We start from the raw sequence: 27651 nt of genomic DNA on the forward strand, positions 1-27651 counted from the left end.
GAGTGGGGGCTACTCTTTAGTTGCTATGCACAGGCTTCTCATTGCAGTGGTTTCTCTTGTTGTGGAAAATGGGCTCTAGAGCACAGACTCAGTAGTTTTGGTGTACAGCCTTAGTTGTGCGGTATGTGGGATATTCCTGGACCAGGGATCGAACCCGTGTTTCCTTCATTGGCAGGCAAATGTTTTACCACTGAGTCACCAGGGAATCCTTGAGATGCCTTTTCAAAGGGAGATGGATGGAAGCTTTGATCAAGCCCAGGACTGTGCATTGGGTGAATGGTAGCTGGCGAAGGAAACCTGGAAAATCATCCTTTCCTCTCCATCAATTTTAAATGGCTCACTTTTTAGCATTACAGAATTATATAAAGACTGAATTTGGAACAATCTGCAAATTAATTTCTGCATTTTATTAATGAAAAAACAAGCTCAGAAGAGATAGGAAACTTTAACACACTCATCTGTCCACCTATTATATGTATTGTAGATAGTTGTGTTTTGTTAGTGAAAGTCAATTATATGTATAAATGTATTTGCTTATTTATAAATGAGTAAATTCTGTCACTTGGACATTTTTATCCACTGATTGACTGACCTTGTATTTCAGATATTAGCCTGTTAACCAAATATTCTCAGATTTACTGTGAAAATATCAGCATTAACTTTGGAACCATCGTTTTGTTGTTGTTCAGTCGCTCAGTCATGTCCGATTCTTTGTGACCCCATGGACTGCAGTGGACCACAACTCCAGGCTATGTTCAGCAATTGTTTTTTCTCTTACCTGATCCCTATGAGAATTCTTTTATGCGCCCATTTACAGAATAAAGATATAACTGGGTCTCGGAAAGTTTCAGAGATTTTTGCATTGACTTGTTGCTAGTAACAAGAACTGGAATTTGAGCCAGGCCATCTAAGTCCAAAATCTATGTTCTTAACTGTAATGCCTCTTGCAAAGAACGATGATCCAGATCTTTCTTCATGAATTCATAATCATCAGTTGGCAATTTAAGTGATACATACCTTTTATCGACATTTAAGATGAAAATTATGGGCTTCACAGGTGGGTGGTGCTAGTGGTAAAGAATCTGCCTGCCACTGCAGGTAGACATAAAGAGATGTTGGTTCGATCCCTGGGTCAGGAAGATCCCCCGGAGGAGGGCATGGCAACCCACTCCAGTATTCTTGCCTGGGAAATCCCATGGACGGAGGAGCCTGGTGGGCAATAGTCTGTGGGGTTGCAAAGAGTAGGGCACAACTGAAGCAAGTTAGCACACACACAAGACGAAAACTGTATTCATGTGTGTGGAATGTTGCCTTGGCTTTTGTGTTTCGAAATGTGTGTATTTGGTCAACATTTCTTGGTGGCTTTTAGTTTCCTTTATAGATTGTGAGGGAAAAAAATCACAGCTGTATATCAGAATGATTTTGTTATTATGTATAAAAACCATAAAATGATTTGAAAGGGAGTCAAATTATGGTTCCCTTGTCAAGCCTAACTTGGGTGTTTTAGACCCTGTATATTAAAGCATAAATTTAATACCACTTACTGTCATAGAAAATACCAGGAAGGCACAAAAAGGACTGTCTTCAGTTGCTATAGGAACCATTGGCTCCTTAAAGTTTTTTTTTTTTTCCTTAAAGTTTCAAGTGGTTGAAATCACATCCATTATTGTTTTAGTCAGTTCAGTATCCATCTATATGATATAATATTTAATATTCAGCTTGAAACCACCGACAACCTTGAAAGCTTACGTCGTATCTTTTAACTGATATGATTTTGGATTGCCTCCATTTAAAGGTAAAGGTTTCTTTCACATGGATGAAACAGTAGGATATGTCTACGGAGATTCTGGGAGAAATTGATTAAAAATTGTACTTTGTGATATTACCTGCCTCAGTCAAAGAAAGTGTAAGTGGCTGGTACTTTGAGGAGGATGGGCCAGGAGTTGCTGGAGGCTTGTCCAAGGGCCTCGTCCTCTGATGGGATCTGACGACCGCTGGGCCAGGATGTGAGGATGTGCTGTGAAAACAGCAGGTCAGGAAGGTTCGTGTAGGAGGACGGAAGAGAGAGGCATCCACTGCTAACCTTAAGGACTGCTGGCTTTGAACCCAGGAACCACATGTCCTGTTAAAGCATTTATTCTGTCTTTCTTTTCTCATATTCATCAAAGGGTTCATGTGTGTCTCTTGCTTCCAAGGATCCACAGCTGTGTCATGAGAAGGGGAGATGCAGAAAGCCCTGCTCTAGAATTCCTGAGATCGAGAGTTAAGCATCCGCCACCCTGTCTGTCTGCTTTCAGTGATCTGGGCCCTAGAGCGGGGACCCTGGAGAGTTTGAACACTGTTAGAATCTCTGTTTTTTTGTTCCTCTCTTCTTACTCTTCTTTTTGGAAGGGGAGGAAAAATAGGAGGATATTTTAGCTAGGACTTAAACATGCCTGCTTTAGGTAATTTTGAAAGCCCTAGAAGATTTTCAGTCTAGCTATCTGGAATTGGTGATGGTGTAATTCAGTTACTCTGTTGTGTCTAACTCATTGCGACCCCGTGGACTACAGCACTCCAGGCTTCCCTGTCCTTCACCATCTCCCAGAGTTTGCTCAAACTCATGTGCATTCAGCTGATAATGCCATTCCACCATCTCTTCCTCTGTGGCCCCCTTCTCCTCCTGCTCTCAAGTCTTTCCCAGCAACAGGGTCTTTTCCAATAAGTTGGCTCTTTGCATCAGATGGCCAAAGTATTGCAGCTTCAGCTTCAGTATCAGTCCTTCCAATGAATATTTGGAATTTCTTTTAGGATTGACTGGTTTGATCTTCTTGTACTGAAAAGAAAGTGGGGGGGGAAGTTTGACAATTTTGGATGGGTTTTAATTTCAAAATTGTCTTTAGGGCCAGAGAAACGGAATAGAGAAAAATTCATGGTGCTTTTAGTCCTAGAGGGACCCAGTTTGGGACAAGGTCAGAGACTTCTGTGACTGACACACAGTGGCAGTCAGGTAGCTCCTATAGGGGATGAACTTTGAAATCATAAATCATATCGTTATTCTCTTCTGCGTTTCTCCTATGTGTAAAATGCCACCCTTCATTCCCTTCATTCAAAGCAAAGGGAATTGGGTATTGTCCAGGTGCAAAAAAATTATGTGTCTCTGTTATGAGAAGCGATATCCACTGAAGACAAAGGACAAGTGACAGATTAATGGAGTTTCTGTTTATTCTTGAGATGGAAGCCAGTGATTGCTTTCATTCAGGAAGTGTGTATCCTATACTTTCCATGTGCTAGGTGTATGATGATTAGTTATGCGAATGCTGCTACAGAGAGGGCTGCTACCCCAGGCATGTGGCTTCCCCTTTGGCAAATTGCATTTTCTTTACTTCTGTGGTGGGATCTTTATAGCAGAGTGACTTGCTGCTTTTGCAGGACGCAAATGATGCCTGGACAAAATGGTTCTTTGATTCCTATAGCTTTGCAGTATTTGTGAGCTAGCAACAAAACCATCTATTTTTCCTGGGGAAATTGTGATGGTTTAAACAATTGTTAAAAAATGCAAAAAGAAGAGATTCTCTTCTAATTGCTTCTTAGAATTCTTTTCTATTTTTTTTTATTTTACTTTATTTTTTAAAAAATACTGAGTATAGTTCCCTGTGCTACACAGTAAGTCCTTGTTGGTTATTTAGATAATATATTTGTTGTTCAGTCGCTATTTTCAAGAAATAACTTGTTCAGTTGCTCAGTCCTATCTGACTCTTTGAAACCCCATGGGCTGCAGCATGCCAGGTTTCCCTGTCCTTCACTATCTCCCGGAGTTTGCTCAAACTCATGTCCATTGAGTAAGTGATGCCATCCAACTATCTCATCCTCTGTCACTCCTCCTCCTGCCCTCAATCTTTCCCAGCATCAGGGTCTTTTCCAATGAGTCGACTCTTCGCATCAGGTGGCCAAAGTATTGATATGTGTATGTTAATCTCAAGCTCCTATTTTTATTTTTATTATAGAAATCATAAATAAACACAGAGGTAGAGAGAATGATGTAACAAGCTTGATGTACCCAACATCGACTTCAAAACCAACAGCATGGGAGACCACTTTCTTCCCCTGTGTGCCCAACTGCTTCCCTCTGATGATCCCAGTCATCATATTATGTAACTTGTACATGTTTCTCTAAGACAGGAGTTGGCAAACTTTTTCTGTGAAGGGCTAGGTAGTAGATTTTGCAGGCCAGAGGATCTTCTCTGCCGACATAGTATGAAAGCATCCATGAACAGCGCAGAAATGGATGAATGTGGCTAGTTTCAGGACAAGTTTATACATGGACATGTGAAAAGTCTTTCACATCATTTTCATTGTCACAAAATACTATTCTTTTGATTATTTGTCAGACGTTTTAAAAAATGTAAACACCATTCTGAGCTTGCAAGCCTTACAAAACAAGTTGCAGGATGGACTTAGCTTCAATCTGCTGCTCTAAAAGATAAGAGCTCTTACAAAAATAGAATAATCACCATGTATGCCCTGTGAAAACAGTCAGTGTTCATATTTCTTGGCTGTCTAGTAACTATTTATTTTAGCAGTTTTATTTGATTTGCGATTGTGGTAAAGTTCACACTTTGCAGTTGAGTGATGAGTGTTTTCTTTATATATGTACATGTGGTAGGTTTTCATTAATTATCTCTTTTATACATAGTATTATAAAAGTATACATATGTCAATCCCAATTTCACAATCCATCCGACCCCCATGACGAGTGTCTTAAGTCCTTTTTATCTTTGTTATTTCTGTTCATTTCCCGCTGTTTGTGGTGGTGGTTGTTGGTGTTATTGAGACTGGGTTTGTCCTGCACAGCCTCTGATGTTTTGCGTTTTGCCTGTCAACTTCGAGTAGCATCATTTAGTGTGTTATTCTGACTGTTGTGTGTCTTGCCAATTATATCTCCTTTGTGATGCTATCAGCTATTGATGCTCATTCCTAGGGTCATTGACTCATTCAGGGTTGCAAAACAGTCTCGTTCTCAGTCCTTCTTTGTTTAGTCACTAGAATACTTCTAAAAAGAAAAGCTCTCCTGTTATTAACTGTTTGGGTGTCCTGGTATATAAATCATATATGGAAGGTGGTATAAATACTTGATATTTTTGTCTTTTTTAGCAAATTATCAAAATAGTGAGGTAGTTCACTAACATCACCTGAAAGTGACCAAAGGGGTTACTGCGGTTATTGTCATTGACGTCATCCTCTGTCATCATCGACAGAGGATTTAAACACATCGACCTGTGGATTTAAACACATTTGATGAGTTTTGATCCACTTCACTTATTATCCTTATCACTGCTCAGATCTTCCATCCCTAAACAGTGGGGCTTACTCAGAGTGGGAGTCCCCTGAGCTGGGCCATCTCCATGGCTTTCTTGCTTTTGGGTGTGACTGTGTGTTCCAGGCTTGTATTTTCCATATTGATAGTCTAGAATTAGCCATTTTGCCAGGAGCCCTGCTTCTTTTTCAGGGGAACTGGTAATTAGAAATTACAATCTGAAAAAAAAAGAAGAAATTGCTCTCTGAGGACAGAGGTGCTTACTACTACTCATTATTGTTTGTGGATCTTCCCATTGGATGGAGTTGGTGTGTATATGTGTGTGTGTGTGCACATATACATTTAAGATTAAAGCATATCTGTCTTGAGATCAAGACAGAGTGACAATTCCAGTTCAGTGTGACAATTCAAATTCAGATTCAGAACTATGGGGCTTTTAACCCTTATCTTGTGCCTTCTTTATCTTTTCAACAATTTTTTTCAGAAAGACTTGTATGTTTTATGGCTTCCCTGGTGACTCAGATGGTAAAGAATCTGCTTGCAATGCAGGAAACCTGGGTTTGATCCCTGGTCAAGAAGTTCCCATGGAGAAAGGAATGGCTACCCACTCCAGTTTTCTTGCCTGGAGAATTCTATGGACAGAGGAGCCTGGCAGGGGACTGGAGTCTTTGTATGTTTTAAGGCATATTGATTGGGGAAAAAGTAATGTCCTTTGTCAGCCTTGTTTATGACTAACTAACTTTGCCTTTTAGATCATGGATAACTAGGTAGATTCTGCCATCTTCCTCATGTGCTTCCTCAAGTGCTGTTATTACTGTTTAGAAGTAACAAGGCCATGTTCTAGCCTTTCAAACCCAAACCTTTAACCCAACAGGAAATGTCAGGCACTGTCAGCTTACATAGTTTGATGTGGCTAGATTAGCCTCATTGACAGATTTGAAGACTAAAGAACTTCTAATTTCATTGGTATTTCTTTTTTTTTTTTGGTATATCTAGTTACTGCATTATTATATATTATTAAAGAATATTATTCACATATTGCAAATATATATTGAACTGTGTCTAAATATCAGAATGAAATTCTAAATTTTCATAATCAAACTTTTTACTCAAATATGCATGCAAAACTATTATATGTTTGAATAATATGTTACTTTGGCTATCTGTGGGCTTCCCTTATAGTTCAGTTGTTAAAGAATCTGCCTGTAATGCAGGAGACCCCAGTTTGATTCCTGGGTTGGGAAGATCCCCTGGAGAAGGGATAGCCTACCCACTCCAGTATCCTTGGGCTTCCCTTGTGGCTCAGTTGGTAAAGAATCCACCTGCAATGCAGAAGACCTGGGTTCAATCCCTGGATTGGAGAGATCTCCTAGAGAAGGGAAAAGCTACCCACTCCAGTATTCTGGCCTGGAGAATTCCCTAGACTGTACAGTCCATGGGGTCACAGAGTCGGACATGAATGAGTGACTTTCACTTTCACTTTGGCTATCTGTATCCCCATTAGCCAATTAAAGAACATTTGTCAATACATATTCATAGTATATGATAATAGGAGTAAGAACTTCCAGTTGTAGCATTCCACATTGATAAATATTTGTACTGGCTTAGTTACAGTCTAGAAATCAAAGGTTAGCACTTTGATTAGTTATTAGTTATTAAAATTTAAAAATATGTGGGCTCCAGACAGTAGATTTGTTGAGATAGTCAATTAAGATTTAGATTACAGGAAATGTTTTAAATAAAATTATTCCTGGCCCTGCAGATACTATTAGTGACCCCAGTGGTAAGGATTTCAATCAGTATCTTACAGATGGACGTATTTGATAGTGGAATATGTGGATTATTTTCCCTATTAAAGAAATGAAAGTGTGGTTTAATCTCCACCTGTATGGCTGAGGAGCCGCCTCTGGCTCCCCTATATATGCTTAGCTCCTGCACTCAGACCAGCTCCTAAATAGGATTAATTTGCTCTAAAGGCGGCTAACTGCCCAGACCTCAATTTCTTTCAATCATTGCTCTGGTTATTGCAAAACTCTTTCTGAAAGACTTAATATGTTATCTTTTTTTTCTGGCAAATTACTGCTCGTTTAGAAGTCCTAGAGTTAGCCCACTGCAGAAAGAAGGTTGGAAGTCTAATTTAAATAACTGTCAGGACTTTTTCTCTGGCTTGCTCAAATTGAAATGCATGCATATTTGAAGATACTCTTGCTTTTATTAAAAAGCTGTATTTAACCCACTAAGATAATTTCCTCACAGACATGGCCGTTATGCTTGTCTCATTAGGTTGACAAAAGACGGATCAGAGTTTGCTTTAACACCTGGACACCTGGTGCCCTGCTCTGTCTGGAGTTGAGGGTTTTGTCCGAAGGATGCTAAGGCTCTCTTACAGGAACTCATATTCTAAAAAACAAATCATGGTCCCATCGTTGGTGGTGCTTCCTTGTCCTGCTGTGATGCTATTAAGAACCAGCTCTCCAGTTCCTGGCAGAGTCGCCTCTTTCTAACTCTGTGAAAACTGAGAGAAAACTGCCTGACAAAGGTTCTGTCTCTTCCCAGCGGACATTTTCATCATTTTGTTTTGCTGGAGTAACGAAGTCTCCCCATGGTTTCTTAGATGCTCAGGGTACCCGAGGTTCTGAGCACATTGTCCTGTCTGGCCCTCCCTGTCATGGAGATGCAGACGGGGAAGGGCCCTCATGACCTTTTCTCACTGCCCTGCATCAGAGAAAATGGGCCAGCCTCAGTTCCCTGCCTTTCCTGTTGAATTCTGAACTAAGGAAGGGTATCTGGGGACCAAAAGCATCTTAAAAATCAATTTGTTCAGTTGCCCGTTCAATGCCTAAACCCCTTTCAGTATTACCACTAAAGCCCCCTGGGATGCACCAGGCATGGTTTTTGTGCGATAGATGTAGCAGCAAAAAACCTGGAGAAAGATCCCTGCCTTTGTGGGGCCTGAAGTCGAGTAGCAGGGAGGTGGGCAGTCTTTGCTTTTATCCCAGTGTATCCATTCATGTGCCAGTTATTGGTCACCTATACATTTGACAGATGTATCTGTGACACCATCAAAAGCACTGACAGGCATGTTGGGGGAGTCAAGGAAATAACCTTGAGCCAAGGCTCCAGAAACACCCTCCCACATCCACGCTGACAGGCAGCCACAGCCTCTGCTCATGCATGGGTTTCAAGTTGACCCTGCTCTCCTGACATTTATCCCCTGTTACTTCCTCTGATTCATGGAGGTGTCACAGGTTCTGCTGTCTGGTGCTTGCCAAGGGCTGTGAACGCTGTCCTCCTCCTTTCCTAAGGACCCAGGAAATGGGATCTGACACTATCAGAGTGATGGGTGTGCGCTCTCCTCACCACAGCCCCAGTGCTCTGAGGACGCTCTCTCCTTCCTCTTTATGGACCCAGCCATCGATTGCTTCTTTTTGTTGTCATAGAAGTACAGTTAGTTACAGTGTTATGTTGGATTCAGGTGTTCAGCAAAGTGATTCTGATATACATACATATAAGGTTATTACAAAATATTGCCTGACACAGGAAACCAGGAAAAGGAGCCTCACCAAAAAGGGACTGAGGGTCTGCTTTCTAGAAGGCATGACTGGAGGCCAGGATGGGGGACACACAGGACTTTCTTGGCCAGCGAAGGAAGACAAATGGAGACAGTGAGTGTGCAGAGCTTTGTAAAAGTCAACAGCCAAGACAGCTGGAACTGTGGGAAATGGTAGTTGATTCCACTCTGCTGGAACACAAATGCTCCTCGAATGGCAGGTAATGAGGCTGGAATGGCAGAGCCCACACTCAGGAATGGGGTTTCCCTGGTGGCTCAGATGGTAAAGAGTCTACCTGCAGTGCAAGAGACCTGGGTTCGATCCCTGGGTCGGGAAGATCCCCTGGAGAAGGGAATGGCAACCCACTCCAATATTCTTGTTTGGAGAATTCCGTGGACAGAGGAGCCTGGCTGGCTACAGTCCCTGGGGTCGCAAAGAGTTGGACACCACTGAGTAACTATCGCTTTACCTTAATCACCTCTTTAAAGGCCCTACTTCCAAAAGCAGCCTCATGCTGAGGTGCTGGAGGTTAGGGTTTCAACATATGAATGTGTGTGTAGAGGGGTGCAATTCAGCCCCAACAGTGTTAAAAAAAAAAAAATAGTGAGGGAAGCTATAAACAGAATTCTCCAAGCAAGAATACTGGAGGGGGTTGCCATTTCCTTCTCCAGAGGATCTTCCTGACACAGGGATGAAACCCTAGTCTCACGTCTCCACATCTCTTGCATTGGCAGGCGGATTCTTTACCGCTGTACCACCTGTGAAGCCCTGTGATGAAATACATGGGATTAAAAAAAAAAAAAAAAGGCCCATTCCTGAGGGTTCCTATGACTCATTGGAGTTGGGTAGAGCTGTCAGTTTCAAGCTGTTTAAAGGATGAATTAGTGGCATGAAGACCACAGGTATGAAGTAACGTTCCTCCCGACATGTGTATGCATCCAACACAGAGGTTTCCTTAACCTTGGCTGCCCTTCATACAGCCTTGAGTACTCGTGAGGAATGCATAAAGGCATCCTTTTGAATTCTTTTCACTAAACGCTCTGAGACAGGCTTATTCCATTAGGAAAATATTACAAGATGACCATAGAAGTATAATCTTTACAAGATTCATGCAGCAAGTAAGGAAATAAAGAAATATTAACAGATAGCCCTTTGGATGTTGTCCTTATTTTTAATAAACAAAACAAAGAATTATAGATGTGAAGTCTGCCTTTCTTCAGGGCGCAATTTTTTTTTAAAAAAAAACAAGATTGGCTTTATTTTCAATTTGAAAAAGACAAACAACTTTATAGAGTAGTCAGTCTAAGGTTACTGCTAGTGGTAGAATTCAGGGGTTTTTTTTAAAAATTTATTTGGGAGAGAGGATGAGAGACTGAATGTGTGGAATACAAAGAGAAATACTCTCTCCTGTTGAATTCATGAATAATGCTAGATTGAGATTGCTTTGTTTTGTTTATCTAACTTTTCAGGGCCCTTTGTCAGACCAGACTGAAGGGATTTCATTTTTGAAAAAGACACGTAATATATGTAAGGTGTATTTTTAACATCATATTCAGATCTGTGACTTTTTAAGCTATCAACAAGGCTGTCTGGATTGCTAGTTCTAAAGATGGTAGGAACTGTAGTTCCCCAGCCCTGATGTTTCCTCTGCTGTGGCAGGAACTGTACTGGTGCAGCACCCTGGTGCCTTTTCTCTGTCCACGTGGAACTGCTGGGCGGCAGGCTGGGAGCACACATGGTCCAGCCCCTCCTTTGGGAACTCACTCCCCGCAGCAGCCCTTCCTCCGTCCTGGGTGTTTGCCAGCAGCTCCCAAATAGGGAGGCCTTGTGGCTTTCTAGTGCGGCCCGTGGCTGGGCGGGTGAGTCTGTTCCGTTCTGTGCTCAGTTCTAGCAAGCCCATGCTTACTGCACATCAGCTGTATTCTGCAGAGTCTGCAGGGCCAGGCTCATTGGTAATAAAGGCAGTGTTTTGACATCCTGTCCGCCTGTTTTCTTGAGCTCATCCCTCAGCTGGTCCAGAATCTGGCCGGGGACCAGTCATTAGGCCGGTGTCTTAAATTCCCACAACTCCCTGACAGTTGTAGCATCTCTTACAGATGCGGAGAGGGGGCCCCAGGAGGGTAAATCACTCTGAAGTTACATGTGGAGTCCTGGTCAGTCTAATTCCCAAACTCATGTCCATTAGGACATGCTGACAAAATATCACAGAGAAAGCTATTAGAAGGCTCTGCTTATATAAATCTCTACAGAGGAGTTTTATTATTGGTAGCCTGGCAGGCTCACATCTATAAACACAGATATTTTCATGCAGCCTGTGAGTCCTGGAATGCACAGATGCTTGTCTACCTCCCCAGTTCCTCTGGCTGCCTTGATGTCCTCCAAAGCTTTATACTCTTTCTAACATCCCAGGCATCCTGTTCTCTCTTCTGCCTGGGACACTTCCTTCTCTCCCACCCTCCCCTTAGCCTGGTATCTCCTGCTTACCCTTCAGATCTTAGCTCTAAGATCAGTTCTTCAAACCGGCGCCATATCTAAAGACAACTCCATCATGATTTCTGCCAGCCACCTGACCGGCCATCACTGGTGATCACATGTGCATTTCAAGCCTACACTTTCCAGCAACTGAAGTACTGTGAGCACTGGGGTCACTTTTCTGTTGTCCGCTATGGTGAACTTAGTGTCTTCATATAGTGACAGCATGGGGGATGGCCCCCAACATGGTTGCTGGGTGAATAATCAGACAAAATGCATTTGCCTTAAGGTCTTTGCCAGTTGTTTTCTCCTTAATACTTGCAAATAGCATGGTAAAGAGAGCCTCTTTCCTGGTAACTGTACTAAAAATATATAGGACTGAAATCTATAGTCGTTTTTGAGGCTTTAAGCTATGGGAAGCATAGAATGAATTTTTAAGTGTGCACGAGGACTTATTTACTGTCTTGGGCATGGAATAAGACAACTCTGCCCCAGAGATGGAACCTGCTTGTGTGGTCCTGGCTGTGGAATATGGAAAGGAACTTCTCCCCTTACGTTTCAGTGTTAGGTGATATTAAGCAACAACTTCTGCTTGCTTTTTGTAGCTCCAGGAAGAAAATTCTAAAGCTGAATCTAGTCCTTCAGACTCTTTCCATAGGAGCTATGCTAATACCTACTTATGTTTCTAATGTAGTTCTTGATAAGCTATTTATTGGTTCATATATAGAATGAGGTCAGTCATAGTGTAGTGTGTGAATTTTTTTTTTTCCTAGCCAAGTATAATACGATTACGTATTATAAAAAGACTAAGTGTTGATAGTTTGGGAGCAAAATAAAGGATTTTCCCATGTGCGTCTTCCTCTCCTCCCATTGTGCTAGAATAACATAATGAATATCTTAGAGGGGCAAAATCAAAGACATTTCTTCGCACTTAATTTTGCATCTGTCAAATCCTGAAAGTGTTGATCAAGGCAGAATTTCGGTTTCTGGGCAGCTGTTTTCCTGCAACAACTGCCCATAGATAATTAACAAGGGACGGGGATTTGGATGTAAGTAGCATCAACTCTGTGCCTTCAGGAGTACGTTTCCAGACGACAACTGATATTGCTTCTTTTTGTCTTCTCCACCCCCACAACACAGGGCATCGATGTCCAGGATGCTCCTCTGAAGGAAATAAAGGTGACCAGTTCCCGGCGATTCATAGCATCATTTAACATTGTGAACACAACCAAACGAGATGCTGGAAAATACCGCTGCATGATTCGCACCGACGGGGGAGTTGGCATATCCAACTATGCAGAGTTGGTAGTTAAAGGTATATAATGTTATTTTTATACCCCCATATAGTCTATTAAAACAGGCATGTGGGACGGTTATGAGCTCATGATTTGTTGAAAGCTCAGACTCACCCTCGTCTGTTTCTAAACAGTGGTTTGGTGACAGGCTGTATTGATGGATTGCATTTTAAGTACAGATTTCGCACGTGAGCAATATTTTTGAAAAATGTATTTTATTTATGTTGGTTCAGTTGCATACAAAGCAGTAAATGTGCTCCTGGCAAGTTCTTCTGCCAACTCTGTATACAGAGATTACAGCCTATAAATTTTTTTTTTTTAAGAAATGAAATTTTTTGTACTGATAGAAAATCACTTAAAATGCAAATATTCCCCCAGCCAGGGTGTTTACGATAGCAGGGTGGTTAATAAAGTGAGGCAGTGTCAGTATAGAAATGCTCCGTCATATCACACAAACCACACTGATAACAGTGAGTTAGCATTCATAATGTTGCTGTTAGGGTCTATTACTGTATTTTGTGTGACTGAAGAATTAAGTCAGTATGGTCAGGAAAGGGGGAGATGAGTTAAATAAAAGGGGAGGATATAAATTTCCTTTAGCTAGTTTGATGTTTTTTGTGTGTACATGGACTTTGTAGTTTATAGTACTGAACTGCTAAGGCAGTTTTTGCTCCCAGACAGAATAATTTGGACTTTCAGATATACCATGAGGCATTTTTATACAACTTGTGGCAAGCCATTGCTGCTTCTTCCTAGGGGAACAGAATGATGCCTACTTTTCAATTTTTTCCCCTGCATTTGTTAAACGGGGAATGGAAAATCGGTTTCTTTTGGAGGGACTATTCCTTTTGTCAGCAAATTTCTCTATGCAGGCAGTTCTACAGACGGTGGGGTTCAAACCCCAGCGCTAGCTGCATGGGTGTGGTCCTGTGCTCTGGATGCTTCTCTTTCCTCAGGTTTAAAATAGACTTAATAATGTGTTTGACCCAGGACTCCCCCGGTGGGTCCAGTGGCTAAGACTGAGCCCCCAGGTCAGGGGATCTGCGTTCGATCCCCGGTTGGGAAACAAGATCCCACATGCCACACAACTAAGACCTGGCACAGCCAATTGGAAAAGAAGAATAATGTGACTGACCCTCAAGGGCTATCAGGAAGATCAGATGCAACAAATAGGTGAATGGCGCTGAGAATGCCTAGTGGGCAGCCCATACCTGTTCAGTCCATGATGGGAGAGAGGTGGCTCTTACTCTCTCTGCTCTGGTCCACTAGTGGTCCTCATCTGAGCATGCACGGCTGAATCACCTTGCCAAAAATAATAATAATAATACACCAGCCCACTTCTTCTCTACCCCCACCACCACACCTGCATTGAATCAGAGTCTCTGGGGGCAGAGCCTCTGTGATAAAATCTATATGTGATGTGGGTAAATGCTTCTGTTGTGAAACTAGCCCCACCAGTGTTAGTCATGCCTGGCTTGGGGGGAAGCCTGACCCCAGCAGTGTTCATCTGCAGCTAACGTGACTAACGTCCTGTGGAAGGAAACAAGGAGCCAGCCACACACTGCAGTTTAGACTCGAATGATCTGATTTGCCATGCCTGATCCCTGTGAGTGGGGACTTGTAACAAAGCTTTAGCCTGTCTGGCTAGTTTTGGAGTTTGGATTTTATCTGTAAGCAAAGGGAACTTTGCACAGATGTGCACACCGTCCCCTGCAGAAGGGTCTCTGGGTAGAAAACCCACAGCATTTGCCAACAAATCCAGAGGACCAGCCACCTTGCTGGTCTGAATGCTGAGTTCTCTATTGTCATCAGTGTAACTTCACTTTAGTTCTTTGTGGTTGTGTCCTGTTTTCTGATTTCTGGTTGCTCCAGTGCTTCACTGTGACCACATGTGCCACCTGAGGCATGGTGCTCTGTAATCAGTGTGATGAAGAGCTAGTCGCCTCTAAAAATTGCCTCCATGGGAAAGTTAATTTGTTGGGAGTTATAAGCAAATCGCATGGCAAATAGGTGGGGATAAAGTGGAAACAGTGACAGATTTTATTTTCTTGGGCTCCAAAATCACTGTGGATGGTGACTGCAGCGACGGAATTAAAAGACCCTTGCTCCTTGAAAGAAAAGCTATGACAAACCTAGACAGCATATTAAAAAACAGAGACATTACTTTGCTGAAAAAGGTCTGTCTAGTCAAAGCTATGGTTTTTCCAATGGTCATGTATGGATATGAGAGCTGGACTATAAAGAAAGCTAAATGCTGAAGAATTGATGCTTTTGAACTGTGGTGTTGGAGAATGCTCTTGAGAGTCCCTTGGACAGCAAGGATATCAAACCAGTCAATCCTAAAGGAAATCAGTCCTGAATATTCATTGGAAGGACTGATGCTGACACTCCAATACTTTGGCCACCTGATGCAAAGTGTCGACTCACTGGAAAAGACTCTGATGCTGGGAGGATAGAGGGCAGGAGAAGGGGGCAACAGAAGATAAGATGGTGTCTTATTGAGTACGAGTATCTTGATGGCATCTTATTGAGTATCACTGACTCAGTGGACATGATTTGGAACAAACTCTGAGAGATAGTGAAGGACAGGGAAGCCTGGCATGCTGCATTCATGGGATCACAAAAGAATCGCACACGACCGAGAGACTGAACAACAAACTATAAGCAGGTCAGAGGTCGCGAGCGCGGGGGATGTGTGGGCTCAACGCACATTTCTGCTGCACTTTTTCCTGCCTTAGGACGGCACGGAGAGGTCTTGACTCCTCGTGATAAAAGGTCCAGGCACCTCTTTTGCATCTCTGCATCCTGCCTGAGTCAGTGACAACTGGCTTGCAGTTATAGCACAAATCTGGAATTTGACTTTTCCTCCACTTATAATTTTTATGGCCATATTTTGCATATATTTTATTTTTTGAAATGAGGTAACATGCCAGATTATACTAGTTAAGTAAAGCATTGCCTCGGCACAGTTACTTTAAAATACATAATGACGTGTTTAGGCCACATGTATATGATTGAACACATTTTATATGTGTGTATTTAGGGTGCTAATATTTTTTAAGATGACAAAATCTGAAGTTGTTTACGGCTTTCTTAAGGTCATTCTCTGATTTGATGTCCCCAAATGAAGCCCAACTCATTTTAAACTATTGTGCTTGCCTTATTTATATCTACCACTGCTTTTGGTAATCAAAAACAAGAAAATATTTCATATAATCTCTGCAGTGCATGTATATATGCATATATATCAATGTCATATTTAATTATAAAAGACATATATTAAGAATTCACTTATATATATTATATATATGATATGTATCTATATGTATATAAATTCTATTTATATAAATAAATAACTAGATTTAGAATTACTTTTAACATGCCCTTTCACTTGGATTAAATATTTTAAATTGCTTTTTATCACTTAGTATAGATTCAGTGCCTTCCTTCTTTCCCTTTGAGGAAATTTATTCAAAATTTAACTATTGGCTTATTATTGTAGATTCTTCCAGCAACCCCAAAGTCCTTTTGAATGACTATCTCAATTATTTCCAGATTCTAGTTGAATCTTTCATTTGACTTAATGTATTTGGTACTCTTCCTAATGGGGAACTAATAGAGAAAATAGTCTTGGGACGAATAAGCATTAAAGTCCTGTCTATTTTAGGAGACTAGTAACAGTGTCCTAAATGAATTGTGTGCTCACTAACCTTTGTGGCTTTGCCCCGAGTCATATTTTGAATGGCAGTTCAGGAACCCTTGCTAGCATGTGCAACTGCAAAGTAATTAACTGCTTTTTCAGCCTGGCTACATCAATGCCTTAGGATATACTAGAAAAGGCCCTTTTCATGTCTTGGTTCAAGGAATCACCTAATGATATAAATTGATGTTAAATCATTATGAGTTGAGTCAAAGCTATCTCAAGAAAGAAGAGCTGGCACAGAGTTGTAGTTCATAAACGATAGGAACAATAATTTAATAAATTTGTGGTCCCCTAAATAAAACTCATCTTGTGTCTTATGTAGACTAAGTTTCATGAGATTTCCCTGACTATTTTATTTTTTGACATGACCCCATACATTTATTGAGGAGGACAGGGCAACCTACTCCAGTGTTCTTGCCTGGAGAATCCCCTTGGACGGGGGAGCCTGGCGGGCTGCAGTCCATAGGGTCGCAGAGAGTTGGGCACGACAGAGTGACTAAGCATGTACACTTATTTATTTTATTTGGCTGTGCCAGGTCTTAGTTGTGGCATGTGGGATCTTTAGTTGCAGCATGTGGAATCTATTTCCCTGACTAGGCGTCAAACTCAGACCCTCTACATTGGGAGCATGTAATCTTAACTCCTGGACCACCAGGAAAGTCTCTTCCCAGCTATTTTAAAAGTCAGTATGATTTATCACACCTTGAATATATGTTAAAGAAGAAAAAAGATGCCCCAACTTAACAGAAGGAGGTCGTGTTGCTCATTTCTTGTTGGTCTAGGGACCAACTTGGTATCATCTCAGGGGCCACTATCAGATGAGACCAGCAGTCCTGAGGTCCTGATCAGCAGGAAAGATGGCAGAGATCAACTGGCTCTGTGTGCCACGAAGCGGACAGGTGCATATGCCAGTGACAGAATTGTTGTTCAGTCACTAAGTCATGTCCAACTCTGCGACCCCGAAGACTGCAGCACACCAGGTTTCCTGTCCTTCACCATCTCCCGGAGCTTGCTCAAACTCATGTCCATTAAGTCAGTGATGCTATCCAACCATCTCGTCCTCTGTTGCCTCCTTCTCCTCCTGTCCTCAGTCTTTCCCAGAATCAGGGTCTTTTACAGTGAGTCGGCTCCTTGCATCAGGTGGCCAAAGCATTGAAGCTTCAGCTTCAGCATCAGTCCTTCCAATGAATATTCAGTTTGATTTCCTTTAATATTGACTGGTTTGATCTCCTTGTTGTCCAAGGGACTCTCAAGTCTTCTCCATCACCACAATTCAAATAGCAGGCTTTATTTTCCATACATTTGTGTGAACTAGATGAGGAGTTGAAAACAAAAACACACCGAAAGGCACAAACCACCTGCAGAAACATTCTCGAAAAAAATCACTAGAGCTTAACGTTTTTCTCTGATGGAGAGTCATTAAATAGAAACATGTTATTTGATACAATTACCTTCCTTCCTAATGTCATGTATGGTGCCACTCACAGTGACATTGGCACATGGAATGTCTTTGTTTGGTGCCTGGAGAGCCATTCATATGGCACTTGATATACTGGGAATGCTGTTGAAAACAAGATTGCCTGTTTCTCCCATCTCAAAGGTCCAGAGAAAGTCAGTCTTGGGTTTTAAACAAGGAGGGGGATTTTCTTGAGTTGTAAAGAGTGTTTGCTGTTGATTGCTTAGAGGTTTATCAGGCTGGGCATGGCTTCTGCTTTGTTTTAGAGCTTTTCTTTCTCTCTGTGGCTTTAATAATACTAATTACTGGAAGTTCCCTCAACAGTGGCTGTGCTGGACTTTATTACCCCAAGTGCTCACTGCTCTGGGAGCAGAAGGAATCCACTGAGATGGTTTTTTGGGATAAATGAGGCATCCTGGAACTGCATTTATGATGAGATAAAGTATAATTTCATCTGTGTTTTTCAAGTGATGATATTCTTGGAATATAAATATAAGAAGACTGAATTTAACGATATAAGTAATACCTTGGGTGATGTCAAAGACACTGTTGACAGCGGCAGCGAGCCTTCTAGAGCTTAATTACTACCACTTGAGAGAGTTTTTACAAGTTACTTTTAGTGCAAAATAAAATCCTTTGATGCCTATGTACGTATTTGAGAAAAAATGAAATGCATCCTGAAACAAAGTGGGGTTGTACCTACCTGAATAGGCTTAGGCTTTGCTGCTGCTACTGCTGCTAAGTCGCTTCAGTCGTGACCGACTCTGTGCGACCCCATAGACAGCAGCCCACCAGGCTCCTCTGTCCATGAGATTTTCCAGGCAAGAGTACTGGAGTGGGGTGCCATTGCCTTCTCCAATGCATGAAAGTGAATAGTGAAAGTGAAGTTGCTCAGTCGTGTCCGACTCTTAGCGACCCCATGGACTGCAGCCTACCAGGCTCCTCCATCCATCGGATTTTCCAGGCAAGAGTACTGGAGTGGGGTGCCATTTTCACAGATTTGAACACTCTGCAGACCTCTCTCAAGGTGCTTTTTCTTATTAACCTGAGCAAAGCCGTTCTCATCTGTTCATCGCTGAACTGTCAACATCTTCCCGATTTTAGTGATTGATGTGCGTTGAGCTCTTTCCAAGTGTCTGAAGGATGGCCCTCTGGTTTGCCTTTCAGAGCCCCCTGTCCCCATCGCGCCCCCTCAGCTGGCCTCCGTGGGGGCCACCTACCTGTGGATACAACTCAACGCCAACTCCATCAATGGGGACGGACCCATTGTGGCCCGGGAGGTGGAATACTGCACGGCCAGTGGGAGCTGGAGCGACCGGCAGCCGGTGGACTCCACGAGCTACAAAATCGGGCATCTGGACCCCGACACGGAGTATGAGATCAGTGTGCTGCTCACCCGGCCCGGGGAGGGCGGCACCGGCTCCCCTGGGCCCGCCCTCAGAACCAGGACCAAGTGTGCCGGTGAGTCTGGGGGTCCTGGGGCCGCTTGTCCGTGTCTGACGGAGTCTGACCTGCAGCCTCAGCGCAGGGGGCTCACGCTTTCCTCAGCTCTGCTGGGACCCTCTCTGAGCACAGGAGGTCCATTCACCCGTGGGCAGCCACCTGTGGGCTTCAGACCTCAAGGCTTGGTCTCACTCAGGACGTTTCCACCCCCGTTTTCCCTGTTCTTCATTTACACCTTCCTAGGAGTATCACCTAGTTCATGTGGGAACCATCCCAAAGTCAACACAAACGTCCACTTTAATGATGTCTGCTCATCACTCAGCACCTCCCATCCAGGTCTCTTCAGTTTATGTTCCCCATTGATGTGCTTGTAGCCTGGTTGGGGGGGCGGGGGTTGGAAGAACAGATTCCACCTTAGCCATGTGTTTTTATGGACGGATACTGAATGGAAGGGCTGCTTGCTGATGACACAGGGCCCATTTGTAAGATAAGCCAGGGTGATTTTCAGGCTGCACGCAGGCTTTAAATTCTCAGATGATAAAGTTCTAATTGACTGTGCGGAGCCGGCTCTGTGCGGTTGATGGAGAGAGAAATGCAGAGTCTTATAAAAATCAAACCCCGAAGGAAGCTCCCGTCAGAGATTCGAGTGCTGTTTCTGTCTGGCTGCTCTCAGGTTGAAATAACAGAGAGAAGTAACAGGTTGGGACACTGAAGTGTTCTTTCCTCCTCTGAATGAAGATTCTTATGCTGAATCGCGACCTGAGCTGATGAGACTCCAGAAGTTTTTATGGAGACAATTGATTCTTCAGGTGCCATTATTTAAGAGGACACTTATCAATAGGTTTCATTTCTTCTTAAGTTTTAAAAGTACTGAGAGCAACAGTCTAACCCTGTCTGGTAGGAGAAATGATTAAGCCTTGACAATGGTAACTGCTTTGTTCTTTCTTCATAGTTTTGAGTATGTGGTTTCCAAAAGCCGAAAACTCATGGAAAAAAATTGTTTTTGTAAAAATACTTTTGTTCGAAAAGAAAACAGGACCCTTATTCTTCTTGGGGTATTGTTACTGGGCCTGCCTTGTGCACCCAAGTCTGTTTCCTGGGTCCCCCGCCCTCATGGTCATATCACGCTCAGTGCAGAGTCTGGCATAAGACCTGTGGAAATGCCCACAGCTGCCATGGGTGGTCCATAGAGCACGGAGTTGGATAACACCTTCTGTGCCTCGCTTTCCTAAACCATGTCACCTCCTCTCTCTTTAACAAATACAATTTCCCTTCCTTCTTTGAAATCGTTTATCATCTTTCATAATGCAAACAATAGCTTGTAACACTGTTTACATCAGTCTACAATTTAGGAATTGCTTTCAAATCTGTTACTTATTTTATAACTGCCTTGTGGGTTTGGGTAGACTCCGGGAGTTGGTGATGGACAGAGAGGCCTGGCGTGCTGCAATTCATGGGGTCGCAAATAGTCGGACACGACTGAGCGACTGAACTGAACTGTGAAGTCTCTGGAGTCGAGACTGTGACCCCCTTCCTTGTTGTTGTTGTTGTTTAGTCACTAAGTTGTGTCCAACTCTTTGTGACCCCGTGGACTGTAGCCTGCCAGGCTCCTCTGTCCATGGGATTTCCCAGGCAAGAACACTGGAGTGGGTTACCATTCCCTTCTCCAGGGGATCTTCCCGACCCAAGGACTGAACCTATATCTCCTGCATTAGGCAGGCATTGGCAGGCGGATTCTTTACCACTGAGCTACCAGGGAAGCCGACCCCCTTCCTAGAGATTAGGAAATGGAATCCTTTGTGGTCTGCTTTCCTCCACACCTGCTCCTTGAGCAATAAGTTTGTGTTCTCTGACTTCACCGTTATTTGAAGGAATCCTGCTTGGGGGCCATGGTGCTAGTCAGTCTTCCTTTCTCTCCAGAAGAAGGTTAGGATCCCATTCACTGACAACCCCACCCACCTCATGTTTTTAGTTCTGTTCTTTTGTCTTTTCTCCTGACTTTGTGTCTGTATATTTCATGTATTGACATGATTATTATCTACATTTCCCCTAAACCTAAGGCCTGTGTCTCTGTTTTCAAGAAGCCTTTTTGTTACTGCCAAGTAATGTATACATGTAGAGCCTTTCATAATAGGTTGTCAGCCCTTCTAAATACATTGAAACCAGTTCCGAATGGATATTTGCATGCCAGCCCTGTGCCTTAAAGTTTTAACCTCTCTTAAGCAAGAAAGTCAAGCTTTCTGAAGCAAGCTTTTTCCTCTTACCATTTGCAACCCACCATGTTCACTGTTGCAGGCGTGTCTCCTGCATGGGTATTGAACATTTTTTGAAAAAGCTATGGTTGAGCAAGTCAACCTTAGGGAATAGAAATGTTAGTTGAGAGAGTCAAAGCTAGAAATAAGAGGGGAAGATGCCAGGTAGGTGAGCAAAGGGATTTTGAATGAGCCTTCTACTGTCAAAGGAATACAGCTTCACCCTTTCTTGATCTGAGGCTTTTGAGAAAATCTGCAGGAGAGCTTGCTGACTGCTCTGGTGAGCTGTGTGGGATGGTGGTGCACAGGACAGAGTAAAAAGAAGGAAGACTCTAGACTGAGAGGAGTGCTAGCGGTCCCCTCCTCTTCCTCAGGTGGTTCACCAGCATGTAAGGCTCAGAAAGAGCAAGTCATGGACCTCATAACCTGAGAGAGATGCTGAGCATTCTGCAAAGCAGGTGGAAGATGGAAAATGGCCTTGACTGGGCATAATCAGTGGATGAATCTAAGAGGGTGACAGGTAGTAGGAATAACTGAACATTCATCCTAGGTGGTTTAAAAGGCCAAGACTATGTGTCCAGAATTAGAGAAATAAAATTTAGTGGCAGTACATAAAAAAAAGAGATTGAGGATTAGGTGTAAATGTGTGTGAATATACAGTATGGTCCATATTGTATTAGTCATTCTGTAGTGCTATTGCCTTGCCCTCATCTCCCCCCAAGTGAAAGGTGGTGCTGGAGAAGACTCTTGAGAGTCCCTTGGACAGCAAGAAGATTAAACCAGTCAATCCTAAAGGAAATCAACCCTGGATAGTCATTGGTTAAGGACTGATTGCTGAACCTGAAGCTCCATTACTTTGGCCACCTGTTGTGAAGACCCTGATGCTGGGCAAGATTGAAGGCAAAAGGAGAAGAGGGTGGCAGAGGATGATGAGATGGTTAGATAGCATCACCAACTCACTGGACATGAGTGTGAGCAAACTCGGGGAGATAATGAAGGACCAGGAAGCCTGGTTTGCTGCAGTCCATGGGGTTGCACAGCATCAGACACGACTTAGTGGCTGAACAACAACAAAACAACACCCCCCCCCAAAAAAAAAGTCCCTAATGTAAGCATAGATTGCATTAAGAAAACAAATGCCCATGTTGTAGCAGGTCAGCTATTATCACTCATTTTAAAAGAGAGAGAACACAGAACAGGGTGAACTCACGGGAATGCACCCTGGACAGGAAATGCTCTGAACTTCGTGCAACCATTGAGGAATGCTGGAAGAATTGAGACTGATGATGGAGAGGAGCAGGATGTCTGCACATTTGACAAGAGCTAAGTCATGACCAGGGAGTTTCCAGTGGCCATTGGGTTCAGGCAGAACCTGGCGTTGCAAAAGGAGATTCTGTATTCATGAAAGGATTGAGCTGGCTGAACCTGGAGGCCTCTTCCACGTGAAGATTCTATGGTTTCTTTTAATGAAATGATCCAGTGTGTTCTAGCTTGAAAACCTCTGAGTTTACTTTTTTATTTCATCCTTGATGAAATTCTCCATAATCATGTTTATCAAGCGGTGCTCTGCTGGCCAACAGAGGTCTCTGATGACATTTGCAAAAGCCTGAGCAGAAGTAGGGAAACACTGAGTCTTAGGGTAGCAGTTTTTGTGCTAAAGTATCACTTTCATGAAATGCTTGTGGTTTCTGGAGCTGGAGTCAGCAGGTGAGAATTCAGGCTCTGAGACCAGGCTGCCAGGATTTGAGTCCTGGCTCTGCCTGGAGCTAGACACGTGACCTTGGGAAGAATTCAGACCTTCTCTGAGTTTCTGTCACCTTATCTGTGAAACAGGGGTGATCCTAACAGTGGGCATCTCCTATCTCCTAATGTGGTTGTGAAGCCTTAGGAGACAATACATGTGAGGTGCCTAGGACAGAACCTGACACATAGCAAGTAGTCAATACAAGTTAACTGCCAGTGAAAAAAATTATCTTTTAGCATTTTCATTCAAAAGAAGTAGATGTTGGCAACCTGATTTCCTTGCCCTGGATAACCTAATCTGGTAAGTCAAAAATCGGAAGGATTCTGTTTATATTTGGGCTCAGAGAATCCCTTGCAGTTGGGTGTTGCTTCCATGCCAGACGTCATTCTCTCACTTTTTTTTTTTCTATTAAATCTGTTTCTTTTGGACAAACTGTTTTCATTTCTGTGGTGCACCCATGAGGCCCGTCCTATCCCACTGCGGTGACAGCCACAAAACCGTATTTCGTTTCTTGCATTGAAATAAAATGGTCACTGTTTACGGCCCGTCTCTGTGCGCCAACATTGATTTTCACGTGTGGCGTGTAGATGCGGTTTCATCACCTGCCAGATTTCTTTCAAGAATTGTAGGGGAGCACACTGCCAGACCTCTTGCTTTCTGATGCTTCCCAAAATTATTTTCAAATGTATGCACAGGCTCTGCGTGTGTGACCTTGATCAAATCACTGTTCTTCTCTGATTCTCCAAATAGGCACTGTTGACACCTGCCCAGATCATATCTAAGATGTTTTTGAAGATCAGTTTAGACATTATCTGTGAAAGTATTTTAGAGATGAGCAAATCCTCAGCCTACATGGGATATTAAAAATGATTATTTTCAAGAGCTAGTTTCAAGATTTATACACACATCTAGTTATTTTCCAACCTTGCCATTCAGTTAGAGTTGGGAAACCTCGGAGAGCTGAAATTATTTCAGTATCCAGTGGAGCAAAATGCAATTTAGTTTGTATTTTCTGTTATATCTTATATTCTTATAATTATGTGCAGCCTGTATATCACAAATCATTAGCTGGGAGCTCCTTGAAAAAGAGAAACAGGAGATGCTGTTAGCTTGATTCTCACAGTGGACTTTTTAAGTGTTTTATTTGAGGATATTGCTTTGTATGTATCCTGGTTATTGTTTAACTGTGGTTAAGTGGCTTGCTAATAACTGCCCCCAGGAGTTAAAGCAGGATGATGATAAACTAATGATTTAAAAATTAAGATGGTAGGAGTTAAAAAGAAAACTGAACTGAAATATATTCTTTAGAGTTAGTATAACTAAAATTATTTTAAAACAGAGAATGATTGCATTGTTTAAAAATTTTATGCATATGATAATTTATTAAGCATCCATATTTGCAAAGCACTGTCCCAGGTCTTGAGAGCAGAGCAACAAGACTAGATGTGACCTTCAGAGCTGATGTATTTGAGGGAACTGGAGGGAAGAGGTGTTCAGGCAATAAATATATAAGTTATGTATATATGTTCTTATGTGTGTGTATGTGTGTGTTAGTTGCTCAGTTTTGTCCAACTCTTTGCAACCTCATGGACTGTAGCCTGCCAGGCTCCTCTGCCCATGAAATTCTCTAGGCAAGAATACTGGAGTGAGTAGCTATTCTCTCCTCCAGGGGATTTTCCTGACCCAGGGATCAAACCCATGTCTCCTGTATTGCAGGCAGATTCTTTACCATCTGGGCCACCAGGCAAGCTCATGTACATATATATATAGTATACACACATACATATAATACAATAAATGCTATGAAGGGAAATACAGAAAGGAATAAAGAACAGAAAGGTCAAATTTTTCTATTATTTTTAGTTTTAATTGTGCCAAAATAATGTAACATAAAATTTACCATCTTAAACCATTTATATTTATAGTTCAATAGTGTTCTGTTTTCCCAACCAACCTCCAGGAGTTTTTCATTTTGCAAAACTGAAAGTCCCTACCTCTTACCTTCACTCCCCAGTCCCTGAAAACCCCCATTTCTGCCTCTATGAGTTTGACGACTCCAGGTTCCTCATGTAAGTGGAATCATACAGAATCTGTCTTTTGTGTCTGGTGCATTCACCTAGTGCAGTGTCTGCCAGGTCCATCCATATTATAGCATGTGCGATTGCACCTCTGTAGTTACTCTGACAATGCTGTGTAGTGTATACACGTCTGTAATTACTCTGACAGTGTTGTGTAGTGTATAGTTTATGTGATTCTTTGAAAACCACTTTGAGACTTTAAGCAATTACATTGGTTTTCAATGAGTAATCCTCAAAGTTTAAAAACATTTTATCTTTCTGACTTGGGAACTCATGCTCCTAGAGCAGATAGTACTTCTGTGTCTTCAGAGACTTCAAGGGTGTATATAAGAGATGTGTCAGGATAGTATAGCCACCCACCAACAGGCAGCCTTCTGTTTGTCGAGAATAATGAGTGAGATAAGAAATTGGAAGGTTTAAAAAAATCATGTAAATGAATAAGGGAGTGTACATTTTATATTCACAGAGAGGTGTGTATTTGTTTCACACATGCCTAGCTGGGAGCCTTTTCCGTAACTGTAATAAGAAGTTCGAATGTGTGTTACATGAAATTGCATTTTTGTTCCACTCAGGGGCTTGGATCAAAGCAGTCAAAGCTGCCTTGTCTGTCCTACCTGCAGTGACAGGAGAGGTGGGCCATGCTTTTCATCACTTAAGGCCACTTCACCTTCCAGTGCCCTGTGGCCTGTGAAAGTGGGTGTGTGCTCACCCTGTTGCGGGGTGCACTTTTCTGCATCTCCTGTTCTTTGTGATGGCGGTTGTCCTGTTGCCCCGGAACAGATGTGTTTGTGTAACTCTCCTGTGCCCTTGCCACGTGCTTGGATGACAACCTACAGGCGTGAGCAGGGTGTCCCTCAGAGCAGAGGCCCCGCATCCCTGACCGTGAGGATGTTGTGCTGATCGCAGGTTAATGTTTCAAGATGTGTTTTACCAGGGACCCTGAGACCATCTTTTTAAAAAAATTTTTTAAATTAATTAAATAATTTTTGTTTGTTTGTTTTGATTGTGCTGAATCTTTGTTGCTGCGCACAGATTTTCTCTAGTTGTGGCAAGTGGGGACTACTCTCCAGTTGCGGTGTTCAGGCCTCTAATTTCGGTGGCTTCTCTTGTTGTGGAGAACAGGCTGCAGACACTCAGACTCAGTAGTTGTGGTGCATGGGCTTAGTTGCTCCGAGACATGCGGGATCTTCCTGGACCAGGGATCGAACCCACATCTCCTGTGTCTCCTGTATTGGCAGGTGGATTCTTTACCACTGAACCACCAGGGAAGCCCCTTGAGACCATCTTTAACCTACTTTACATGGCAACATACTCTGTGCTACCAGCCCTAGTCTAAATCTCAGGAGATTTAGGTTAATGTCGGTTTTGAGGTATTAATTTCACTGCGGTTGCCAAATGTGACACAGACGTGACTCCTTTTATATTTTATTTTTAATTTTTATTTCAGTCTGGTTGATTTGCAATGTTGCATTCATTTCAGTTGTATAGCAAAGTGAATCAGTTATACATATACATATATCCACTCTTTTTTTAGATTCTTTGCCCATATAGGTCACTACAGGGTACTGAATAGAGTTCCCTGTGCTGTTCAACAGGTCCTTATTAGTTATCTGTTTATAGAGTAGTGTGTGTATGTCAGACCCAGTCATCCTAAATACTGTTGAGTTGGACTCCCATATGGGAACTGAACAGTGATGAGGTTCTCGGCAGGAGGGCTTTGTGTGAAACCCAAACTGCTACCTGCATCCACTGAAGGCCGACCTCTCTGTGTCTCTTTATTATTCTTAGTTCCTTCTGTGGGAGCAAAACAGACGTTCCAGTTGGAATGGGTTTGATCTGAATTAAAACTCTGCCAAAACTTGTTTTGTTTTCGTCCTAAATCAAGGTGGGGGGGCAGATTTGTCTCTTTTCTACAAAACTGTTGCTGGCGCCACAACACGTATTTGGACCCACAAGGATGATCCAAGGGCACTGGGGCAGATGGGAGCCCAACTGAGACCTGGCAATGGCTGAGATTCAGAATGAATACAGGCCAAGGCCTCATCGAATGGAACACAATTTATTTTTAATTTAAGTTTATTTACCAGGGAAAGAAAAATTAACGTGTGCTAATTCTAATTCTAAAACAGTTCTGCCAAAGGGCAACAGGTTTTTTTTAATGCATTTCTAACACATTAAACCATTTAAGAACCTTTCTTAATGATAAACATTGAAAGGGTATAAAAAGTATCTACCCTATTAGACTGCAGATATAAATATATGGCTTTGGGCAGTGTGTTGCAATTGGGTGAGGACTAGAACACAGCAGTATCATTGCACCTTTTTTATTATAATATATTCAGTCCGTTCTGTACAGGTCTT

The 27651-nt window shown here is 42.5% G+C and overlaps 1 protein-coding gene across 11 annotated transcripts in view; it reads left to right on the top strand.

Annotated features, from left to right (window-relative positions):
• Positions 1–27651, top strand: part of PTPRM (protein tyrosine phosphatase receptor type M) — a 649319-nt gene that overhangs the window by 274484 nt on the left and 347184 nt on the right. For all 11 annotated transcript variants that reach the window (XM_081561596.1, XM_081561601.1, XM_081561595.1 and 8 more), the window contains exons 6-7: positions 12460–12634; positions 18941–19234. In XM_081561596.1, the coding sequence (XP_081417722.1) occupies positions 12460–12634; positions 18941–19234 (469 nt within the window). The remainder of the gene's footprint in view (positions 1–12459; positions 12635–18940; positions 19235–27651) is intronic.

This window comes from Giraffa tippelskirchi, chromosome 14, assembly GCF_054371585.1.
Source record: "Giraffa tippelskirchi isolate mGirTip1 chromosome 14, T2T-mGirTip1v1.2.pri, whole genome shotgun sequence".
In the NCBI taxonomy this organism is placed as follows: Eukaryota; Metazoa; Chordata; class Mammalia; order Artiodactyla; family Giraffidae; genus Giraffa; species Giraffa tippelskirchi.